At 37.7% G+C, this 22592-nt stretch overlaps 1 protein-coding gene across 2 annotated transcripts in view; it reads right to left on the bottom strand.

Moving 5' to 3' along the window:
- Window positions 1-22592, bottom strand: part of vps50 (VPS50 subunit of EARP/GARPII complex) — a 142233-nt gene that overhangs the window by 28613 nt on the left and 91028 nt on the right. The window contains exons 22-23 of one of the 2 annotated variants that reach the window (XM_084131302.1): window positions 20152-20226; window positions 19131-19211 (exon numbers count right to left, since the gene is read on the bottom strand). In XM_084131302.1, coding sequence (XP_083987428.1) covers window positions 19131-19211; window positions 20152-20226 — 156 coding nt within the window. The remainder of the gene's footprint in view (window positions 1-19130; window positions 19212-20151; window positions 20227-22592) is intronic. The other variant, XM_084131303.1, reaches the window with a different exon arrangement.

Here is a 22592-nt window from a genome sequence, read left to right as displayed (position 1 = left end):
CCCCCACCAACCCCAGCGTGTAAATGCTGTCACTCCTACTAACCACTTTGGCTTATATATAATAATATATTCATTTTTAAAAAAAAAATTTAAATGCTGAGTATCCAGTAACTTTGGAAAACTCCCATCCACAATGGCTGGTGAGCAAAAAAGTTAAATGTCAAGCCCTGGTAGTATGAATGAAAATTGGACGTTCTTTATCCGCCATGTTGTCATTGTAACAATATAGTCGCTTCACTTCCATTCACAAATCCTCTCCCATGGTCTCATGGGATAGTAAAGTGTCCATCGAATGCGCACTTCAGAATCTACTCTACTCTGCTCACATCCTGTTTTTCGCCTACTATATAGTATGGAAGTAGACATATTCGGAAACAACGCTACAGTATCCACACAGACTAAATATTGCATCTGATACATTCCAACTTGATACTTCTGAAAATTTTGTGATTAATATTTTTTTCTCCCTCTTTGACATGAAAGAATATTTTCTGTATTGATCAAGTGCCTAAATATATCCTGTATGATTAAATGAAACAAAAACTTCCAGAGGAGTGAATACTTTTTATAGTCGCTGAACATTCTTAAAATAGAAGCTCTCTGAAAATAATATAAAAGCAGACATGTAACCCTCAAACATCCAAGCCACATCACACATTTTTCCTCCAACATACTAGTTTCAGCACAGCCAGTTCCCTGCGGGTAATGTCATATAGTGATTGTTTTGCTGAAAAGCGCTCTCTGATTTGGGCCTTTTCTTCCCTGCAGAGTTTTTCTGGCGGAGCAGTTTGAGTTCCTTCAGCCTCATCTCGACACCATGATGCCTTCAGCCAAGAAGCCCTTCCTCCAGCAGTTCTACTCACAGGTCCGTTTCATCCCCCTGTTTATGGCCCTGATCTTTCCACTCTCTCCTTTTCAGAGTCTTTTCAATCTCCCTCCTGTCTGATGCAGAATCTCTAGAGGCTTTAAAATGTGTAACTTCTGTTATAAGACACAAAATGAGTATTGATGAGCTCTGCTGTCTGTGTGATCGGACGGTGTGGAGTGTTTGACATAAATCACCCAGCAATGGACTATAACAATATTAGGTGATATGAAGTGTAATATACTACCGTGACTTGTAGAAGTTTATTCAATTTGTGCTCTGTGATATGTCAAACTAAAACAATAATAGTGCACCATTTCCTTAAGTGTATTCTTTTATGAAGGCACACGAGAGACTCTGAAGCCAGCTGGAAGATTTATCTTTCTGGAAATCAGACTAAATGATGTGTGGTGTAAGCCAAACACATCAGGAACATGCCATTGGCACTGTGATGTCAGGATGTTTCCCTGTGGCAGGACCTGGGCGATTTGTGAAGATTAAGGTTTTGGTTGAGGTCATGACCAAAATATAAGCAATATAGTTTTTGCTTGTTGAATAACAGTGTAGTAATTTGTATTTTTGAATAATATACCAAATTACATAATACATCGAATTACAAAGATCTACTGTAAGTGAACTACTTTCTTTTTTGATTTAAAACCTGATGGCCGCAGACCAAAAGATAAGATTATTCATAACAAATGTTAACTCTGGCATAAGTGCAAAAACAGCTGCTTCACATTGAACAGCCTAGTAATAAACAATAAAAGGACCAGAAAAAAACAGCAAAATAAAAACACTATAAAAGGACTTTAGATTGATTCAAACTGCCTACTTGGAAATGCAAACAGTGTTTACATGATAAAGGTTGCACCTTTTAATTTTCACATCCCACTCGGCTTATTGATATTCCTCCATGCTACTTTATCGCTCTCACGTGCAAATAATTTAAAGCTGCCTTGCCTGCTGAAACTAGGTTTATCTATGCACTGAGGTATAAAAGATACTGGCTGACAGATTATGCTGTTGCAGCCGTATAAACCGCCACACCATTCAGTCCTAGTAGGAGATAAAATGAATGCAAAATACAGGAATGACCTGGAGGAAATCCCACAGGAACACCTGATAGAGTCTGAAAGACACCTGCGACTTGGGAGAAGATTTGTTTTTTAGCAAGACAATGACCTCAAGCATTCAGCCAAAGCTACACAGCCAATGGTGTAAAAAGCCAAGTCAGAGTCTGGATCGCAATCCAAATGAGAACAAATTGTATAGCAAGACAGTTGTTGTACTACTCCTCCCTTGTAAATCATACTGGATATATGCAAATGCAGTCAAGCTTTGAGGGCATTCTGAATATGTATCAAGTAAACAGCAGGCAAAAAAAAATAATGCATCAAACTATTGCTGAATGGTATCTGAAGTTAACGCTATCCATTGAGATCAAGTGTAATGAGGTTACGATTAACATTCTGTTCCTGTTAGAATAAACATGAGAGGATAATGGGATTACTGGGTTTAATACCACGCATACATTGGAGATTAAAGATTAATAAATTCCCTTTGAGTTCAACTGCCATAAGTTATCTGAAGATACAAACTACAAATGTGCTTAAAAATACTATTTCAGCCATTAAATTCATTGCACATCAGAGGTGTTGTGCTGATAATGACCCATAGGATAAACAGCTCTGTGAGAAAGCTAATAGAAAAAAAAAAAACTTGCTAAATGACAAATGTGTACAAATAAAAAGTGACTATTAGGGCAGAACAGTCGTTGTTAGTTAAGATCTGATGGTGACACTGGTGTGCTCTAGACAAAATATGATGGGTTACAATTTAAAAAGACCGTTTTCTATTTGGATATACTAAAATATCCATTGCTCCAGTCTTCAGTGTCACATCCTTCAGAAATCATTCTAATTACTATCAATTTTGAAAACAGACTTAATATTTTAGTGAAGACAGATATATTTGTTCAGGATTCTATAAATAGAAATAGAAATCTTCTGTAATGTAATAAATGTCTTTAGTGTCACTTTTTGTTAATTTAATGCATCCTTGCTGAATACATGTCTTTCTTATGGAAGCTTGTTTCCGTCACTGAATAAAACAATTTAAACGATAATTGCGACTTTTTATCTCACAATTCTGACTTTTTCCTCACAGTTCTGACTTTTTTTCTTGCCATTGCGAGTTTAAATCTTGCAATTGAGAGTTATAAAGTCTAATTCCGAGGTAAAAAATACTGACTTTTAGCGACTTTATATCTCACAATTCTGATTTAAAACTCGCAATTGCGTGTTATAAAGTCAGAATTGCAAGATATAGACTAAATTCAGAAAATTCTCCCGCATGGTCTAAAATAGTCTGAATATACTTAAGATAGGTGTACCGTATAGTGACTCGGATTAGACAAAAACACTGTTTGGAAGATGGTTCATGATGTACTCGCTCATTATATAAAAAAAAAATAGTCTACCTTCAACTGATTTTGAAAGTCTGGGCCAAAATAAAACAGCACTAGCTTTGGTAATGTGCACATCATGGCAAAAACAAAGTTAGAACAAACGTTCTAAAACGTTTAAAAACGTTTAAACTTCATGATCATCCTATTAAAATGATCCTGATATGAAATTTCAGAGTTCAGTTATTTTTTGGTTCTGCAGAATATCTGCCTTGGGGAAGTTAACATTATAGCACACAAAGTTTTCTTACTTTCGGAAGAGCTATGCATGACTAACTGCAAGGATTCGCAAAGGTATATGGCTTAAAATTACGTTACTACAAAACAGGAAATAAATTTGGCAGATGAGCCTGCATACAAATGCTCATTATCTGCATATGAATATAATTTTGTAGACTTTGGTGGCTTAGCATCCCATTTAGAATCCCTTCTGCTTTCAGTCAGAGCATTAACTCTGAAAACAAGTATTTCATGCAAATCACAGTTATAAAGGACACCAAGCTAAAGAAGATATCACAAAAGCTACAGGTTAAAGCTGAGCAATTGGTGAAATAACATTAATTATACTGTACAATAAAAGAAACAGTTACAAGTCTTAGCCTCATGTTGGCAACATTAATAATCTGTAAGACAGAAAGTGCACGGCACTTGTCTTTTAAAAAAAAGCTGCAGTTTACAGAAACAATGACAGCCGTACCATATATCTATAGTCATTTTAGCCTCACCTTTAAATCATAACCTGGAAAACAGACATAAAAGGAATCCCGTACTCCATCTGTAGCATCTACATTTGTCTGCCAAAAGACCAAAAGCACAACAGCAGAGTCAAGGCAAAATCAGGCAACTTTGCATGCAGGTGTGATAAGTTTGTAAACCTTCCAAAAGTCATATTAAATATTTTGGAATTCTCTTATTCTGAACATTTAAAAGCTTTAAAGTGGCCATGGCAAAACCATTCAGTGAGAGCAATGCAATGCAAAACTTTTTCATGGCATGTACAAAAACATGCACATTTCGGCATTTAATACCTTCGGAAAATGCTTAAAATCGTTAAATTCTTTTCTGTTGTAACTGACCGCTTATCACAGATGCTGTCGATAAAGGCTGTTTTTAACCTTGAACATTGCTTCAAACAATCTGTCAAATGAATTAAATGTTAAAGGACCTCAATGGAAATCAAGCTTCTTTAGCAACCCAGTGCTAAAGAGCCAGTGGTTAACAGCTGGCGGAGAGCGTAATCTTTGTAAGCTGGACCAGGAGGCGAATCCTACCATGATTTATCGCTCCATCAATCTGAATGCGTAACAATGCACCAGGCTTCATAATTGTCCTCTTATCGGGCGCTAAAGCTACCGTCTAAAATATGAAGGGAAAAGGTTCCAAAGCCCCCCAAAAAGTCAATATTTCATCTCGAAATGGTGACTCTTTTCTGTGAATTTTGATTCACTGCAAATAAACCGAAGGCTAAAGCAGTGCTACCCCCAGAGTTCGGGCTTGGGCTTTATTAAAAATGAAAAGAAAAGAGAGAGAGAAATGGAATCTGATAACACGCAACTGAAATACCCAAGCATAGGCCTAGCATCGCCACAGCCTCGGAATGCTTAAATCTAATCTGCTTCTAGAAAGGGAACAAAAGACCAAGAGTGGGAATGGTAAGGAAAAATCCATTTCATTGTGAACATAGCAGAATTTAATTACAAAGCCCTCACAACCTCAAATGTAATGAATCGCTTTCTTAACAATGCGCAAAATAACTATGAAAAGGCACATTTTTATAAAATGCGATCCTGAAAGACGATATTTCGGTGTTGCTGTTGATAAACACTGCTGAGTTACACTGTTGATAAAACACAGAGCAGCTTATTAACAAAAGAGAGTAGATAATGCGCATCTAATTACAGTCCCCAGCATTTAAAATGGTTATGCGCAATCATTCATTGGTGATCAACCGAGAGCCAACTGCTGACCCAAGCACACTCATAATGACTCACAGTATATTTAATTGATGCACACTTCATCAAGTGCTTTAACAAAATGAACACACAAAATACATATTCAATCAAGCATTATGCAAAAGCTCAAAACGTCTGGGGTTCTGACGTTAACATATTTAAATTATTGATTGACAAACCCAACGAGGGAATAGACAGTTAATTAATGGGAACCAAAACAAATGAAATCTCTTGACACAAGCCCATTTGATCATATTTCCATATGCATTTATGCCTATAAGGTATCTAAACTGGACTTTTGGGAAAGTACAGGAAGCTGCAAACTAAATATTATCCCTTTGATGATTAATGCTTTTTAGGGCAACAATGCATCAATGAAGCCACAAACTGTAATACTGTTTAATCCGATTTTTGCACTGTGCACAGAGAAACTCAGTCTCAGTCAGTCACTTTAAATGAGCACAAAACACATTTCTATGTAAATAAAAACATTCACTGTCTTTGCACTGTTATGATCCAATAGTATCTGCATTTCAATAACATAGCAGAGCGTCCTAACAGCAAACAAGCAAATTAAGGTCACTGTTCTGGTTAAACTTCAAACGCTTCATGGAACATGTGCACACATGTCAATCAAACAGAGCACAACAGAAAGGGCTCACAATATTTGTTTTTATACACCAAATTTTGTTTTACATGAAGTGTAACTGCAATAGGATCAAAAAATAAAGAAAAATAACGTGATCGTGTTATGTTCACTGGCGCATTATTACGTTGAATGTTATTAAGTTGAGCGTTTCTTCAGCTTCAGAAAATTCCAAGAAAACAATTTTTTTTCTTTTTGTTATGGAAACTTTTTACCATATCTTCATCAATTATTATGCTACATTTATGCTACATTTTAAATGGCGTTCACAGTATAGTGTGTATAGCAGTATAACTTTAAGACTCAATCTTAAAATTAATCTTCAATCTTAAAATGTATTATAAAACATGAATAATGTCATAGTTCAAATTATGAAAGTTATACATATAAATATATGAAAATGATAAAATATTATTTATTTGTATTTGGATAAATAAAATGCTAGCTGTGGAATTTGCCTTACCAGAAGGAAAGAAACCACCATCATTGTCATGCTATTAAAAAAAAAAAAAAAACATAATTTGAAGTGTGGCGGAAACGCAGAAAAAGAATACCACAAATGACGAAATTCTCCAGTGATTCATATAGTGTGTATGTTCACTGTTGTGCTATATTAAAAGACATAGGGCCCTATCTTGCACCCAGCGCAATTGACTTTGAACACAGACGCATGTATCATTCCTATTTTGCACCCGACGCACAGCGGACTTTTCCCTCCACAGACGCACGTCGGTAAATTAGGGAATGAACTTGCGCTCCCGGGGGCGGTTCAGCGAAAAGAGGAGGTGTGTTCCGGCGCAAACGTTTCCTGGTGCTATTTTGCAGTTTCAGAAAACAATTCCGAAACAGACCAGGAAAAACCTAGTCTAAAGTCAGTGGCGCGTTTTCAGTGGCGTGTTCAGATGCTATTTTAAGGGCGCATGCTTGGCCATAATGTCACGTGTGCACAACGCGCATACACTTTGCTTCTCTCATCTATACACAGACGCAGCAGTTGCCATTTTTGCAAACCATACATAATTACAAGGAAAAATATTCCACATGAGGGAAATCATTGTGGAAAAAATAGGCATAAATCTAGCTTACACATTTACCCAAATTATTATACGCCTGTTTAGCCGAAGCTAATTTGGGTGGGTTTCTCCCATCCCCAATGTCACTTCTCTGTCTTTTACGGCCCTGATGAGAACGTCAGTCTCCTCGGCTGTGAACCGCTCCTGGCGTGCGTCTGGCAAATCCGCCGTTACAATAGCAATCCGCCATGGAACAAGCGCGCCTGCTCTTAAAGGGAATGTGAGATGTCGCTCTGATTGGTTTATTTCACGTTACGCCCAAACCACACCTATGAGTAATGAAGCTACTTCAGACCAACCCATTTTAGATTTGCGTTGGGCGCAAGAGTCATTTATCCCGCCGAGATCTGCCCACAAAGTTACTTGCGTTTCGCGTTTGATACTTGCGTTTCAGATCGTTAAAATAGGGCCCAAATTATATAAAACTAGTAAAAGTGTGAAAAGTGTGTTTTAAAAAAGGCCACAAGTGCCCATAGTTGAAGAAATTCATAGGAAGGAACTCCTACTAGTTACCCTCTTACTTTTACAAATCACTTTAACAGCTTTCCAAGCCAAATCTGGTACTCAAACTGCATGTCGAACCCTTATCCAGCCACTGTTAAAGTACCCTGAATCGGTCTGCTCATTACAGCATTTTCCAAGGCAAAATCAGATGAAATCTGCCAGACTTTCTTCAAGCAATTTCTTTAAACCTCCCTCCCATGTTTCACCCGCTAACAGCCCCATCTGATATCTCTCCAACAGTTTCTCACACAGAGTGCTATGCTTCCTTTAGCCCCAGCTGACCCCCTTCTATACTGTTCATTAAGTCCATCGCTGTTGAGCTACCATCCCATGTCCTCCACTCATGCCAGTGTGGGTGTACGCCGGAGCATTTTCACACCAATTAACTCCCTGTCTTTGTGTGTGTGCCCTACTCTCGACTGGTAACAGAGAGAACAGAGAGCTCAGCCAGTAGGTCCCATCCCTGTGTCTGGCTGTCACTTTAGTTTATCGCAAAGCCCAAATGGCTGTTATTTGCTTGATTAACTAAAGTCCGATCCAAACAGGTGGTATTCGAAACCCATAAACTAGACCAAGCGGTCTGATTTTGTCAATCTCAGATGCCTTGTTTGGGGAAAAATGGTAGGCTAATTGTAGACACAAACAGAGTCCCGTCTATTAGACATTTCACAAGGGGTCTGTAGGTATTTCTGAATTTCATCTCACCAATAGTACAGACATATAAATAAACAAACTTGAAAGGATATATCCAGCACATTAACTTCCAGGAAATCCAATATTTATTGAGATGGTCATGTGACTTTATCTTAATAAATATGAGATAAAATGTGAGAGATTTTTTTTTTTTAAACCACAAACATGAGACATAAACAGTTACATATTATGCATTCACAAACATCAGGATGCATCATATGATGATCAATAATCCTTATTACATGCAGTGTTTGGAATAACGCCGTTTAAAAGAACGGCGTTAGGTAACGACGTTATTTTTTCAGTAACGGGGCAATCTAACTAATACTTTTCCCGTCGTTACAACGCCGTTAACATTACTGGACTTTAAAGTCGTTGCGTTACTATGCATTGATTGAATAAACTGTGTAATCCGAACGCACCCCTGGCTCGCACAGCTAGTGAGGAGGTGGGTTAATAACGAGTTAAGCGATTATGATTGGCTAAGGCAGAGTCATGTGTTTCATGGTAGCCAATCAGAGCCAGTGTTTTTACACACATGCCAGCACACGCGCCACAGAGAGAGAGAGAGAGAGAGAGAGAGAGAGAGAGGGGGGCGCGATCGAAAAGGCGCAAAGTGTTTACATCTGTGTGAGTGCGTGTGTGTGTGTGTGTGTGAGGTGCGGACGCGATCGAACCCTATCGAACAGTGGAAACATAAAAACATGCTCCGTAATTTTGTTTATGGATATTCAAACTGCAAAGTGTTTAAGTTACTGCTAATTAAAATTTTAAGGAAAACAAATATAACGTTATTAATCTGAAATGTAGCAAATTAATTTTCAATTCATTCAGGTACAATTACCAAACAGATCTCAAGGTCTTTTTGTCTTTTTATTAATTTAATTAATGAACTAATTATATAAAACTATTGTCAAATAAACTGGTTCTATGCCTTTACTTTATTAATAAAACTTTTAATAAAAAGTTGAGAGCGGTTGATTTAATTTGCTAGAGTTAAATGCACTTTATATGGTGTAACTGTTTACTTTTCTTATAGATAATGCTTGAAGTGCAGGATAAACCTCTTGCTGTCTGTCGACATGCAATAAATATCGAAAGTTATGTACAAACACCTGTCTGTTCTACTCATTTCAACTGACTTGTGAAAACTGCTCAAAAAAATCCAAATTCTTTGACATATAGCAACTTTTTTTTGTAACAGTAACGCAAATAGTTACTTTCCCTGGTAACGAGTTACTTTTATTTTATAGTAATTCAGTTACTAACTCAGTTACTTTTTGGAACAAGTAGTGAGTAACTATAACTGATTACTTTTTTAAAGTAACGTTCCCAACACTGATTACATGACTCTCTGGAATACTTGTATCTCGAATGTATGGTCAAATATTTGTGTATACCACTAGACTGTCCACATATAATTTGATAGGGAAAAAAAATATTTCAATCAGTATTTTTTTTTTTAAATATGTGCAAGCTTTTGTAAAATTAATTAATTAATCTTTTTTTCTTAAATTGAGTATCAAACATATCACATATTTCTTAAAATATATCACTTACTTATTTTGGCTTTAGCACAACAAATAAAAGCTAATCATTTAATTTGCAAACAACATATTGTCTTTATAATGTTTACTGTTTATCATAACCCATACATGTGTCTATGCATGAAAAATACAAAATATAAAGCTATGTAGCAACTTTATATTTATTTTTATATTTATTTATTTATTATATTATGGTCTTCGTATCCATTATTAGAAAACGTATTAATCCTGTGGTCTCATCCTTGTCACAAGATAATTTCACCTTAAATGAATATTGAATGGTCATTTATTTTCTTATTTTGTAAGTAGGCACTTTTCGCCCTGATCACCGTCTAAGGGTTTATTTTGTGATAATGACTGCCTTACTTAAATGTTAACGAAGTGTGAAAAGCAGTTTAGATAATTATTGTTCATAAATTCAAAATGCAGGGTTGGGTCGTTGTAAATATCTGTAGTCACACCACTTCATAAAATTAGGCAGACATCTGTGCCACAAACAAACTATAATTTTACCATTACTCTAAATAAACTCACTGGAGTGGATAAACCAATGCTTATAGAAGAACATTTCCAGGCTAACAGCTCACAAATTACAGCTAAATATAAAAGCTCTTAAAATAGTAGCTTCAGGTATTTGTCACATCTTTAGCAAACATGGCTCTACTGGTATGCAATTAGTCTAGCTTCAAAATTTAAGAAATGTCTGGAAATGTTGGTTCTGTGACATTCTCATTTTCTCGAGCTGATAACATTTCTATCCTTTGCCCTTTTCAGTGAGACACTGTGCTTATTTTAGAAATAACTGAGAATGACAAATACTACTTTCCATGACACTACTACTACTAAGCTGTCTCTACAAAACAAGAGCATGTGCTGGATGTTGCCAACACCGTACTACATACTTCTGCGGTACATCCTCAAAGCCTTGGCTTTGTAAAATATTCTGTGGCTATGATGGCATTCAAGACTTTATACCCACAAAATTGTTCTTAATCCTCCTGGCTTCGAGGTCTAGCATCATAATGGTATCTGTAAAAATATAGTGTACTTCGCACAAAGATCAGCTGGAAGCGCAACCTCTTGAAATATAACTGCTATTGTTGGAACTCGCCTGTATTGTCGAAGCTGATATGCTGCAAGAGTGACCCACTAGGGTTTTAAATAATCTGATGACGGATTCATTACTTATAATGAGGTTAAAAAACATCCACCTTGACACTGAGAGAAACATGTTAGGGAATGCATTATATTCTAAGAATAAACCTAAATCTAGGCACCTAAGTATCTATGATAAATAATGCCACTTATTTTTAAACAATCTTTCTAGTCATTATACACATGCTTACGTGTTTGGTATTGAAAAACGTCTTGGCTCTGTAAAATTAAATTAAACAGATGGTGTTCCCAAGACATCCCGTTCATAATGGGTTGTTCTTCTTGTAAGTATGTTTACAATGCAATGGCTCCAATATTACTTGATTCTTCACTCTCAAGGGTTTCTGTGAGAAACAGGGCAGAAATGTCAGTTGGCAATTACTGTCTAATGTATTTCTTTGCTCATTTTTCTTCCTCTCCTAATTTTCCAAATTCGTTTCTCATTAGACGGGTGTCAAACAGAATTAGAGACCTCATTTGCATGTGTTGTGCCAGACCGCAGCTCTGCTTGTCCCTGCGTTAGAATCTCTTAAATGTCCATTTCTTAAGTATTAATTGAATTTACAGGATGGGATCTCAAAGAAAAGGACAGCTCTGTTGCTTCATTGGGAAAAGGGAAATCAAATAAACAGCCTCTGGAGCTCATAAAGGTGGTTCTTTGTAATAGCAAAGATAAATTGAAATCATCGCATTTCAATTGAGGAAAAGTCACAGGCAATTCACTAGATGCGTTTCCAATACAGATTTGCGCAAAACTCTTGTGATTTTTTCAAAATGTCGACAAAAAACTATTGTGAAATGACGGCGTTTCCATTAACCGATGTTATGCGACTAAAACTTAATTTTTTCCTCTCACGATGTGTCATTCCAAAATTCATAGCTGGTTCACGTTGGTAGGTTTATGTATCTCAGCCACCGCACTGGCCATTTTTATTAATCAAAGGAGACGTATGTGTGTTATCCAATCAGAAATGGCAAGGAAAGACCCTTAGCCTATACTTGAGCAGCACATGAGAGGTGTTTCTGGGTGTTTCTCCCTCATTTCTGCTTCGAGGTCTTGGTTGTGGCATTTCTTTGAGGTTTAGATTCCAGTATTCCTGTGATTCTTCTGTCTTTTATGAATTTAATAAAGAACTCTGTCTCGTATTCTGTCCAAACACACCGCGCCATCTACGTCAGGTGACCTGTAAATGCGCAAAAACTGTTTCCATTGCAGTTTTATGAAATATTTCTTTTTCAAATTGCCTGAAAAACCACCTCATGTGAGCGTAACAACTTTTTTGCAAAAAATGGGAGTTTTTGCGAAATTGACTTGTTTCCATTGGGCGTATTTTCAATTCACAATATCAATTTGCGCAATTTGAAGGGTAATGGAAACGCGGCTACCGTCAATTTAGTGCACAAGCTGATGTACTTTCTAAGCCATCAGGCCAGTCTATGACATGAGCCAAGTCAGTGTGCCAGCTCTCACAATCCAACCACAGGCTTAAGGTTAACCGCCAAGCTGTTGAATGAAACACAGCCATGGCAGACGACAGACTGCCAAAACCTCTGCGACCAGAGGAGGAATGCGCCTCAACGGCATAAAGAAGTGCTAATTTTTATCTGATTTTAAAATGAACCAGATCAGGACTGATGCCACAACGCAAAAATCTTATTAGAACAGTTCTTCTTGTGTAATTTTTCTAATCTATTTTCTAAAGACAAGAAGAAAAAGGCATCTTGCATTTCTGCAGCATCTTGTCTGCATGCATTCTAAGACAGCTGAAATTGATCCTTGCAGGAAGATCTATGGCTGGAGTCTAAGTAACCAAAAAAATAAATAAATTGATGGCAAGGATTCAATTAAAACCTTTGTTCCACACTACATACAATGTTGCTGAAAAGAACAGAAGTTACCAACACTGAAGCACAAAAGGATATGTGGCAGGGCTCCAGACTAACTTTTCCACTGGTTGCACTGGTGCTACCAACTTTCTCAGTTGGTCGCACCAGCATATGATTTGGTCGCACCTTTTTTTTTTGCTACATGCCATGGGATTAATCAATACATGCTAATGAATAGTGGTCTTAATCTGCATACCCTAGTTTTGCACTGATGTAAAAAGACTGACAGTGACACAAGACCTCATGTTAGCAAAATGTTTTTATCTTTTAACTCTCAAAAAAAACTATTAAAAAACATGTATGTTCTTTAATGTTTGATTATAATTTTACTGTCTTCACATAGGGATGGGAATTGATAAGATTTTATCAATAACAATGCCACTGACAATTCTGATTATCGATCCGATTCTTTAACAATTCTCTTATCGATTCTTGATAGCACTGTGTGGGAAAATATAGTCATATGCTTTTCAAAAAAAACAATTGGTTTTATTTATTTTAAAGCTTAAGCTTGAGTAAGCAAACTGTACTTTTTATGTAATTTATGTAATAAATAGAACCTTATTGTAAAGTGTTACTGATTAGTTATACACCGATTCAGACGTCTCCTGAGTTCACTGTTGAAAAGATCAGTTGTTTTAACCATTCATTAAAATTAATCGGTTCAAAGGAGTCATTAGTTCGCGAATTGGACGTGTCATGCGTGCTGTGTGATTATCCCAGCAGTTAGGACATGGACATCCAAGATTTGTGTCAACACAGAAAACATTTCATTACTGGATAGTTTTTTTCGTTTAATTAAAGTGTTGTTTTATGTCAGCTGAATGTCCGGAACGCTTTTCAGAGAAGATAAGGCAACTTATTTAGCACAATTCACACCCAGCAGTAATTCAGGAAAAAAAAATCTCCGAATGCCCCACATGAAACTTTGGTGTTCCGACCTTTTACCACCGTGTCGATTTATTTTGATTAATATGTGCGAGGGAGAGAGAGCAAGACCGCGCTTAGTTTGGAGACGGTGAAGTCTTGTTTACACTTTCGCGTGGCTACAGAGAGAGAGAGTGCGTGCGCGACCGGGGCTCTCTCTCTCTGCTCGTTCTTTCAGTTAAACATGCGCCCTGTCACAAGTGCAGCAGTTCATCTACATTACTCACCGATCAAATAACACTTTGGCGGGACAAAAATTCACTTTGGCGGGCGCTAAAACAAGTTCAATGCAGGAGAATTCATGCATGAATTTAACTGGGCTACATGACCATGCACTCGCACAAATGCGACCACCTATAATTTTAACTCGCGCATTCTCAAAAAATGGTTGCATATGCTATAAAATTAGCCACTATGTTAAGACTGTGGCTGAATCCGAAATCTCCCCCTATACCCTCAAATGGCGTTATTTGTTGCAGTTTGTAGTGGTGTCCGAAACCATAGTGGACGTTATTGAGTGCACTTATTCAATCCCATTGCACTGCAATAACGAGTGTACAACCGATGTACACCCAATAGCTGTCCGAGTTCGCTCACTCCTTCAAGTGAACAGTATTAGTGGACTAACGTAGGGAATAGGGAATGAGGGTTTAGGGGGCGATTTCGGATTCAGCCTGTGTCTTAAGAACTAGCTTGACCAACTAGCAGTTAGATAAGAGGTAAGTCAGTCTTACTCTTTCAGTTCAAATTAAACCAATCTATCTTTTTAGACAATGACGTTAAAAAGTGAGGATTAGATGACTAACTGGTCTAAGCGGTTTATGTAACCGTCCAATGAACCGGCCACAAACATAAGTATTTGTGTGTGGTAATAAAAAATGAAAAAAACAGTTTACAGAGAGCTTGGAAGAACAGAGGACTGAGGGACTGGATGGAATCACTGGAGAAGATAATCACAAAACTGCAGATGGCTCGAGGGAGAATTCACTATCAGATCTGAAACAGAAGCCTTCAGCACTGCCCAGTGGACACATCACTACCCACTCACACACACACAGATCTATGTGCAAACAAAGACAGGTAAATACACACTCTTTTGGCGCTTTTCCACTACACAGTACCAGCTCGCCTCGACTCGGCTTTGTTTGGTTTTCCACTGTGTAAAAGTTGTACCTGTACCTGCTTCCAGGTACTTTTTTTCGTACCACCTCCGGCGAGGTTCTAAGCGAGCTGAGGCGATACTAAAATGTGCCGTGAACACGGCAGACTGCTGATTGGTCAGAGAGAATCGTCACTATTCACTGCGTCATCATTGCACGCGCCAGACGGAGTATCCTGAATAAAAAACAGCAAAAACAAAAACAGCATACACTCGATTTCCTCCATTGTCCTGTGTGTTTGGGTAGCGGGTGCCTCGCGTAGAAGATTAAGTTTTAAGATTAAGATTAAGATTAAGTCACGGCATTTTCCTGCGGCGTCGCTATGACGACCAGGTACTATCGTGGAGGTACTATCTGCAATGGAAAACGGAGCGAAAAGCGAGCCGAGTCGAGTCAAGCTGGTACTGGTAATGGAAAAGCGCCATTTGTCTCAGGCCCTCCTGAAGTAAAAACCCATGATTCTGAAGAGAAGCACCTGTTAGCATGTAAACCAGACAGACAATTGATAGAATGATAGATAGAACGATAGAGTGATAGAACAGACAGACAGACAGACAGACAGACAGTAGATATAGATATAGATAGATAGATAGATAGATTAGATAGATAGATTAGATAGATAGATAGATAGATAGATAGATAGATAGATAGATAGATAGATAGATAGATAGATAGATAGATAGATAGATAGAAGTGATAAAAAGACAGAGCTGAGTATCACCATCACAAGGACCAGCTTGTCAATGTAATGAAAAGATCGAATGCTGGCAGATGTGTGAACCTGAAGTCCAAAGAACAAAAGATCCAAAGAACAAAAGCCATTATAAAAGAGCAGCAATAATGGGTTCATAAATGAGGTCTCGTCCACCTTGTTCGTGTGCGTGGCATGAATACTGTATGTTGCACACTCGAAAAATAACATACCTTTGACAAAAATTGCAAAGATGCTGGTGCCTAAACAATGAGTTTTATTTTCTACAATAATTGACGAAGATGATCTAGATTAATTAGACTAATTTAGACACCTTGCTCATCTTTATAATAATGATTTGCATATGGTAAAAAAACCTCAAGCTGTCTATAATTACGTAAAAAGAGTCTAAGCTTTTACAAGGCAGAGGGCGAATCTAAGGTAATAAAATATTTATCAGTCCGTACAAAAATAGCACAGTGCATGTGGGGGCGGAGCCTAGCGGCTTTCCCTCTAGACATTTCTATTCTTTTTTTTCCCTGTACTATCCAAGAAAAGCAGAGATTGGATCTCACAGGAGGTCTGGTCTTGCAAAAGAGGTAATAATTTTTAAAGAGCTTTTAATTCTGCAGAGTGATATCATTATATCTGCGCTGGAAAGCAGGCCACAGTAGGTGTTCGTACCCATGGGAAATCCCTTCACTCGCTGTCTGCTACAGTGTGTTACTGTGCTTTACTTCTATAATTCTCAAAGTTCTCAGCTCCTATGTCAGATGTGCGTCTCACGTAATATAGAAGCTGGCAAGGTATCTTCCCCATCTGGGGTGCTAAATGATCTGTGAATTCAAATTTCCAGCTTCGCCTCTGATTGCTGACAAGAGTTATACAAAGAACAAAGAACGGACTGATACCTTATTAAGAAGAGACATGAAATGAAATATGACACGAACAAAATAAGGCTATAAGGGATAGAGGTTATTGATCGTTCAGTCAAATAAATATTTCCAGTAGAAAAACTACTGGACCTTAAAGGGATAGTTCACCCAAAAAATTTAAAAAAATCATCATTCTGTCATAATTTACTCACTCTCAAGTTGTTCCAAACTTTTATGACTTTCTTCTGTGGAACACAAAAGAAGAAACGTTGAAGACCCATTTTTGTCCATACAATGAAATTAAACGGAGATCAATGCAGTTTTGGACCCCACTGACTTTTATTGTATGGACAAAAACAGCTAAAACATTCTTCAAAATATCCTTAATATAAGTCGTCATACAGGTTTGGAGCAACATTGGAGCGAGTGAATTATGACAAAATGTTCATATTTGGGTGAACTATCCCTTTAAGGCACACAGCCAGTGCAAGAAGTGCAAAAAATGTTTGCTTTTCACTGGTGAAGTATCCTCAAATGTACAGCTTTGTACCTTGTCAACACCTAAAGGGTTAAATATTAGTATCTTAAATTACTAATATGCAGAACTTTCAGGAGCACAGAAACTTATCAACACTGCCCCACGGTTATTATTAATAAAATAGCTTCACTACTGATTCACTACATTATATTCTTCAGCAATGAGGGGGTAAACATTGCTGTTTTTTACGTTTTTGAAATGCGTAGCTTCATTAGTATAAAGATGCTGCACAGACGCAGGTAATTCACACACGCATCTCTCTCACTCTCACGCTTTTGTTATTTAATTCAAATAAATGCTATAATTCATTCATTCAAATAAATGTAATCATACCACACTACTTTATTCTGATTTAAAAAGGGCAGAATGCTACATCTAACGAGCCATATCTAATGAAAATAACTGTCATTTTTTACCCTTCTGGTCAAATATTGCACTGCAAACACCAATAACAGATTTGATTTCTCAATGCTGGCAAATGACCATGGTATTTAGCGGAATAATCCATGGCAAGCTGTGCATTAAACGATTTGAGTTTAGGTCGGGTGTTTTCTTACCTCCACGGTGTCCGTTAATATTTGTTTAATGCACATCTAGTTGTGGATTATCCCCTACTTAACAAACATGACCTTACTGCAACGTGTTAACAGAAAACTTTTAAAGCAGTGCTTTTGGGAATATGAAATGCATAGCCATAATAAATCATCGTCATAAACCTAGAATAATCTTAAACACCTGCCTGTATCTCCAGCCAAAAAACGATTGCTCTCATGACTCTTCAGGCCATCAATTCTCGACACCATCACAGACACCTGAGGCCATGCCAGGCCCATTGGGATAAGTGATGGCTTCGCTTGATATGTGATCCAAGAGGTGCCAATGGGAGCAGATGTCTGGGAGCCGATCTCTGATACGTCCTGACAGCCCATGGGAACACAGTAGAAATGCAGAAACTTCCCACTGATGACCAAATAAATGATGGGGACACATGTTGTGTCTTAGTCAGTGGCGCAAGCTAATAAACTGTAGTCTTAATTCACTGCTTGTGAAACAAATTACAACAGTTCTTAGAGGATGGGCGCAGAAGAACCTACCATACATAAGGCATAAACAGATGGATACGCAAGTGTTTTTACAGACCTAAAGTCCTGTGTATTTTCTTTTAAGGACAGCAATTTAAAAACAACTTATTCCTGTGATGGCAAAGCTGATCAGCATCATTACACCAGTCTTCAGTGTCACATAATCCATCAGAAATCATTCATTATGTTGATTTGGGGCTCAAGTAACATTTCCTAGTATGATCAATACTGAAGTTTTGCTGTTTAATGTGTATATATACAAAAATCATACAAGAACTCGACAACAAATGATAATACAAAATAATGTCAGAAATAGCATGTCATCTGTAGCATGTTTGACATGCCATGTCAACTATACACTTAAAAAAAAAAAAACCTTTTCTTTTGGCTCTGTTTGCTAAATTGAATAGAAATTTCTTGCTGAGCTAAGCATAAAATAGAATTGGGAGTGCCTCACCTACAGAAAGATACCCATAAAGCTGCCTCAAAATGCAGCCAAAAGTAAATGCAATTTCAGGGAATGCTCTTACGATGACTAAAAATGCTGTCTAGGTAGGTTAGGTTTATTCTTTGACACAGAGCCATAGACTGACCACAAGAACTTGCATGTCTGACTGGATAAAAACAATTCGTTATTTCATGCAAACTAGTAGCCTACCTTTTCTTGCTCTTTGACATTCAGGCATCTGGGGAAAGGATCCTATATAATAACCGAGATACCGAGATAGCGGTATATAGTGCAATGTGGGTATCAGGCCTTTGGCCCAGACAGCCTTAATGGGTGCAACCATGGAAACCAGAGGACATCTATTACAAGAGTGCGGGGCCATCTAAGTGTACTGAGGGTGATTAACTCACCTGTGGCTGCTATAGCTGAGAGTAGGAGAGGGCAAGAGATGATAGGCCTGATGAGAGGCTATAGGGAACTCAGATAAATGCACACTACCATTTCCACTCGGATTCATAATGGTTATATAAGAGAGGCCAAGAGAGGAGATGAACCACAGGAGTGAGACGGAAAGAGGAAAAAACAAAAAGAGTGCATTAAAAGTGCCATGTTTTACTCACCACGTCTATTAGGCTCTCCTGGATTCGGCTGAGCGTAGTCCTCAGTCTGCTGCTGATCAAACCCAGCCCAGAGGATTCATACTATAAGAGACAGCAGAACACACCCGTGAGAAAGAGACTCCCTTGCTTTTCAATAAGACCACTGGAAGACACACACTCAACAAAACTGAAATCCCCAAAGCCCCAGAATGCACACACATCTCCAGGAAACCACTCAATACACACAGCTCCCACAGGCCTAAGTGTGGTTCATGACTTATGTTCATTAATTGCTATTTAATTTTTCATTTAAAGGGAAGGATGAATGGGACTGGTAAATCCTCCTGTGATCGTTCACTGGAAATGTATTTACAAATGTCTTTAATATGCAATAGATCTGACATTAACGACAGAATGGCAAACATCAGTTCAACTTTACTATGGGAACAAAGCAGTAAATCTCTAAATAGACGGCAGTAAGAACTTTTTAATAGAGTAGCACTGAATTTACAGTAGACATAAAAAAGAATAATACTGTACATGACTTCATAAAAGGTTTAAGGATTAAAAGTATAATCCTTAAATCTTTTTCAAACCACTTTTTGTGTAATCCAGTTCAAGATGCAGAATCAATAGTTAAATCATTATTTGAGAACACCGAGCTGACTATGATTATAAATGTCTCACCAGCATTTGCAAGCAACACAAAAACATTTTACAGAAACCTCCCATTAAATTGAGTTCATAATATATATTATAATATAAGTCAATTATTTAAGTGTAAATACACACACACACACACACACACAAAGTGCAATATACTGTACATACAATGCATTTTAGCTGGGTATACAAAAAGTTCTCTAAACGTCTAGCAAACAAAGTAGCATGGAAACTAATCTACATCAAACCATACTAGTAAAATAAAGGACATTTCAGTGAATTGACTAAGTAAATATATAAAATATGAGTAAGGGGGTGAAAACACAGCACACAATGGCAGACATATTTACTGCCGACAAGCTCCACACTGCAATCTTACCCAATAACCAGGGATTGTCTGTCTGGACACACCGGGTTGAGAGCTTTGTGAAGGCAGAGATGCAGATTGGTAGTGCTTTGCATTGAGAAACGGAAACAAAAGAAAAGGAAAACAAAATCGACACAAAGTAAATAATGAAATAGCAAAAAAGCCTGCTTTTTGGAGATTAACTAAAGATACGTGCATTTATGGAATTTACCAGGAATTTAATGCAGTGTTAAAAGCTGCGAAGTAAAAAAAATTACACTTTTAATCTTTTAAGAAAATCAATGTCTTCCACCATATTTGTGCAACCGCTAGGCCACAGCAAAAGTACAGCCTGGCATTGTGCAAATTAACTCTTTCATTTACATGGTGAACAAATGGGGGGACAATAAAATTGCAGTCTTTTTCTGACTTTAACATTTTTGCAAAGTTTCCAAAGGACCCATCTGTTAGCGTGACAGTTGCATCTTCCCATCCATTACTAACCGTAGCTGCAACACTTAATAAAACCTACTTAGGCTTTTCCCTATACTCAAACACTTCATCATCCTGGAGGTGATCCATTTTCAGATAAGCCACTTGCATATCGTTCCCCATTCTTTCCATTCATTGCCTTTAAGCTAAGTTATTAACTTGAGGCAAAGAGCAATGAATGCCAAGACCAATGCATCTTAAATTATGTGCATGGCAGAGCTGATACTCTGGCAGAATACAATGGCGTACAGACCTTTCAGATCCTAATGTTGTTCATTACTAAATGAAATGGCGCAATACATAATCTCCATCTCCAAATGAGATTGGATGTCTTGTGTGTTTGGAGTTAGCCATGGGTGAAAGTGAATCCAAATGAGCATATCAATTCCAGCAGCTTTGTAAATATTTTTATAAGTAATGATATTTACTTTTTTGTCTCCATAGGCTTTTATACGAGACAGGCTGCCTCTGATAGTGAAAGACATTGTTATTCATTTGAGAGTTTGAAAAGTTTCCATTAGTGACAGAAACCCCTCTCATGCTATTTCTCTTGCTGTCCACTCAGAACTAGAAAATGAGATGTGTTGTTTCATTTAATGTGCCTTCAAAGCTGTCGGGTGGGTCACAGGCAAAGCGCTAAACATCGCTGGAATCTGACAGCTGATCTCGTAGTCTCCCTCAGAATTGCTGCTGGATTTGGTCAGGATGGAGTCGAAGTGAAAAGCTCTGTGGTCAGCACTTAAATATAAAAGATTATACACCACACTGTCATTCAGGAAGAGGGATTGAGGAGAAAAAAAAAAAAAGTTGGCTTGGCAAGTGTGAATTGAATCTCTTTTTCGCATTAGTTCCCATGGACAGTGGGAAGTGGCTTTCAAAGTCAAAATCTAAGGTGAAAACTTGCACATCAGCAAAGACAGGTTTTTAGAAATCAATGAAATCCAGATCACTCTTGAAGACTTATCAGGAGCCTTGTCTTGATGTATATATATAGAAGTTCAATTCTCCTCAGGGCCCCCTCATTTCCTTCGTTTTTTTTTTTTCAAAATGGAATGATCTTGTTAAGGAATGAAAACATCACTTAAGATGCAAAACCACAAGTGGAAACCAAATGGAGTGCAAGGACTTTTCTCCAGCTCTATAGTGCACAAGGGCACTGGCTTCAATCCCCCAGCACGAACGCATTTACTTTTGATTTAGCACTGGCTCGGCACAGCAAACAAACAATTTTTTGCAAAGCATACAGAGTGCAAATGGCATACTTCTGTGATAATATGGAAATAAAAATATCAGAACTACTGTCAAATCCCATGACAGAAACACTATTTCTCAGTTTTTGAAGGACATAGACTCCCTCTAGAAAACAGCAGGACATTGGTTATGCCAATCAAAGACTAAACTGATGGGATGGTTACTAGATAAGTTTAGTCTTATGGAATAGTTCTCAATGTCAGGATATCAATAATGAAACAATGGAAATGAATAATATTACTGGCACACCAAGGAGCTAACTGCTCAGTTTCTTCTTCCCAGAGAAAAAGGTCATGGCATCTTGAAGTCTACCTAGAACAAACATTTTGAGGGTGTTTTAGGTGCTAAACAGTGAGCTAGACAAGTTAGGGCAGCTGTGAAACAAGTTGGTAGACGATGTGGGTGTGGAGGTCTGTTTGCAAGGCAGTAGAGGTCTGAAATTCTCACTTATTTTTGTCTTTGACTCTCAGTGTGGTTGCAAGGCTGCCGAAGAGTTTAGGAAAGTCCAAGAACAGCAGGAGGCCCTTGTCTTTAACAGGTTCAGTCAGATTCCCTTGGGCTGCCACTGCCAAACCAATAGCTTTATTATGGCTTCCATTGCTGTTTAATAAGCTTGCCTTCTTCAACAGATTCTCCCAGCTCACACAGTTCAATGCCCCTTCAGTGGCACTCTCTCTGCACTCAGGAATTCATTTACAACTGCAATAGTGTTCAAAAAGCCCATGACACTA

This window comes from Abramis brama, assembly GCF_963993115.1.
Source record: "Abramis brama genome assembly, chromosome: 12".
Taxonomy (NCBI): domain Eukaryota; kingdom Metazoa; phylum Chordata; class Actinopteri; order Cypriniformes; family Leuciscidae; genus Abramis; species Abramis brama.
Note: the sequence above shows the minus strand (reverse complement) of the source record. Positions and strands in the feature narration are given on the sequence as shown.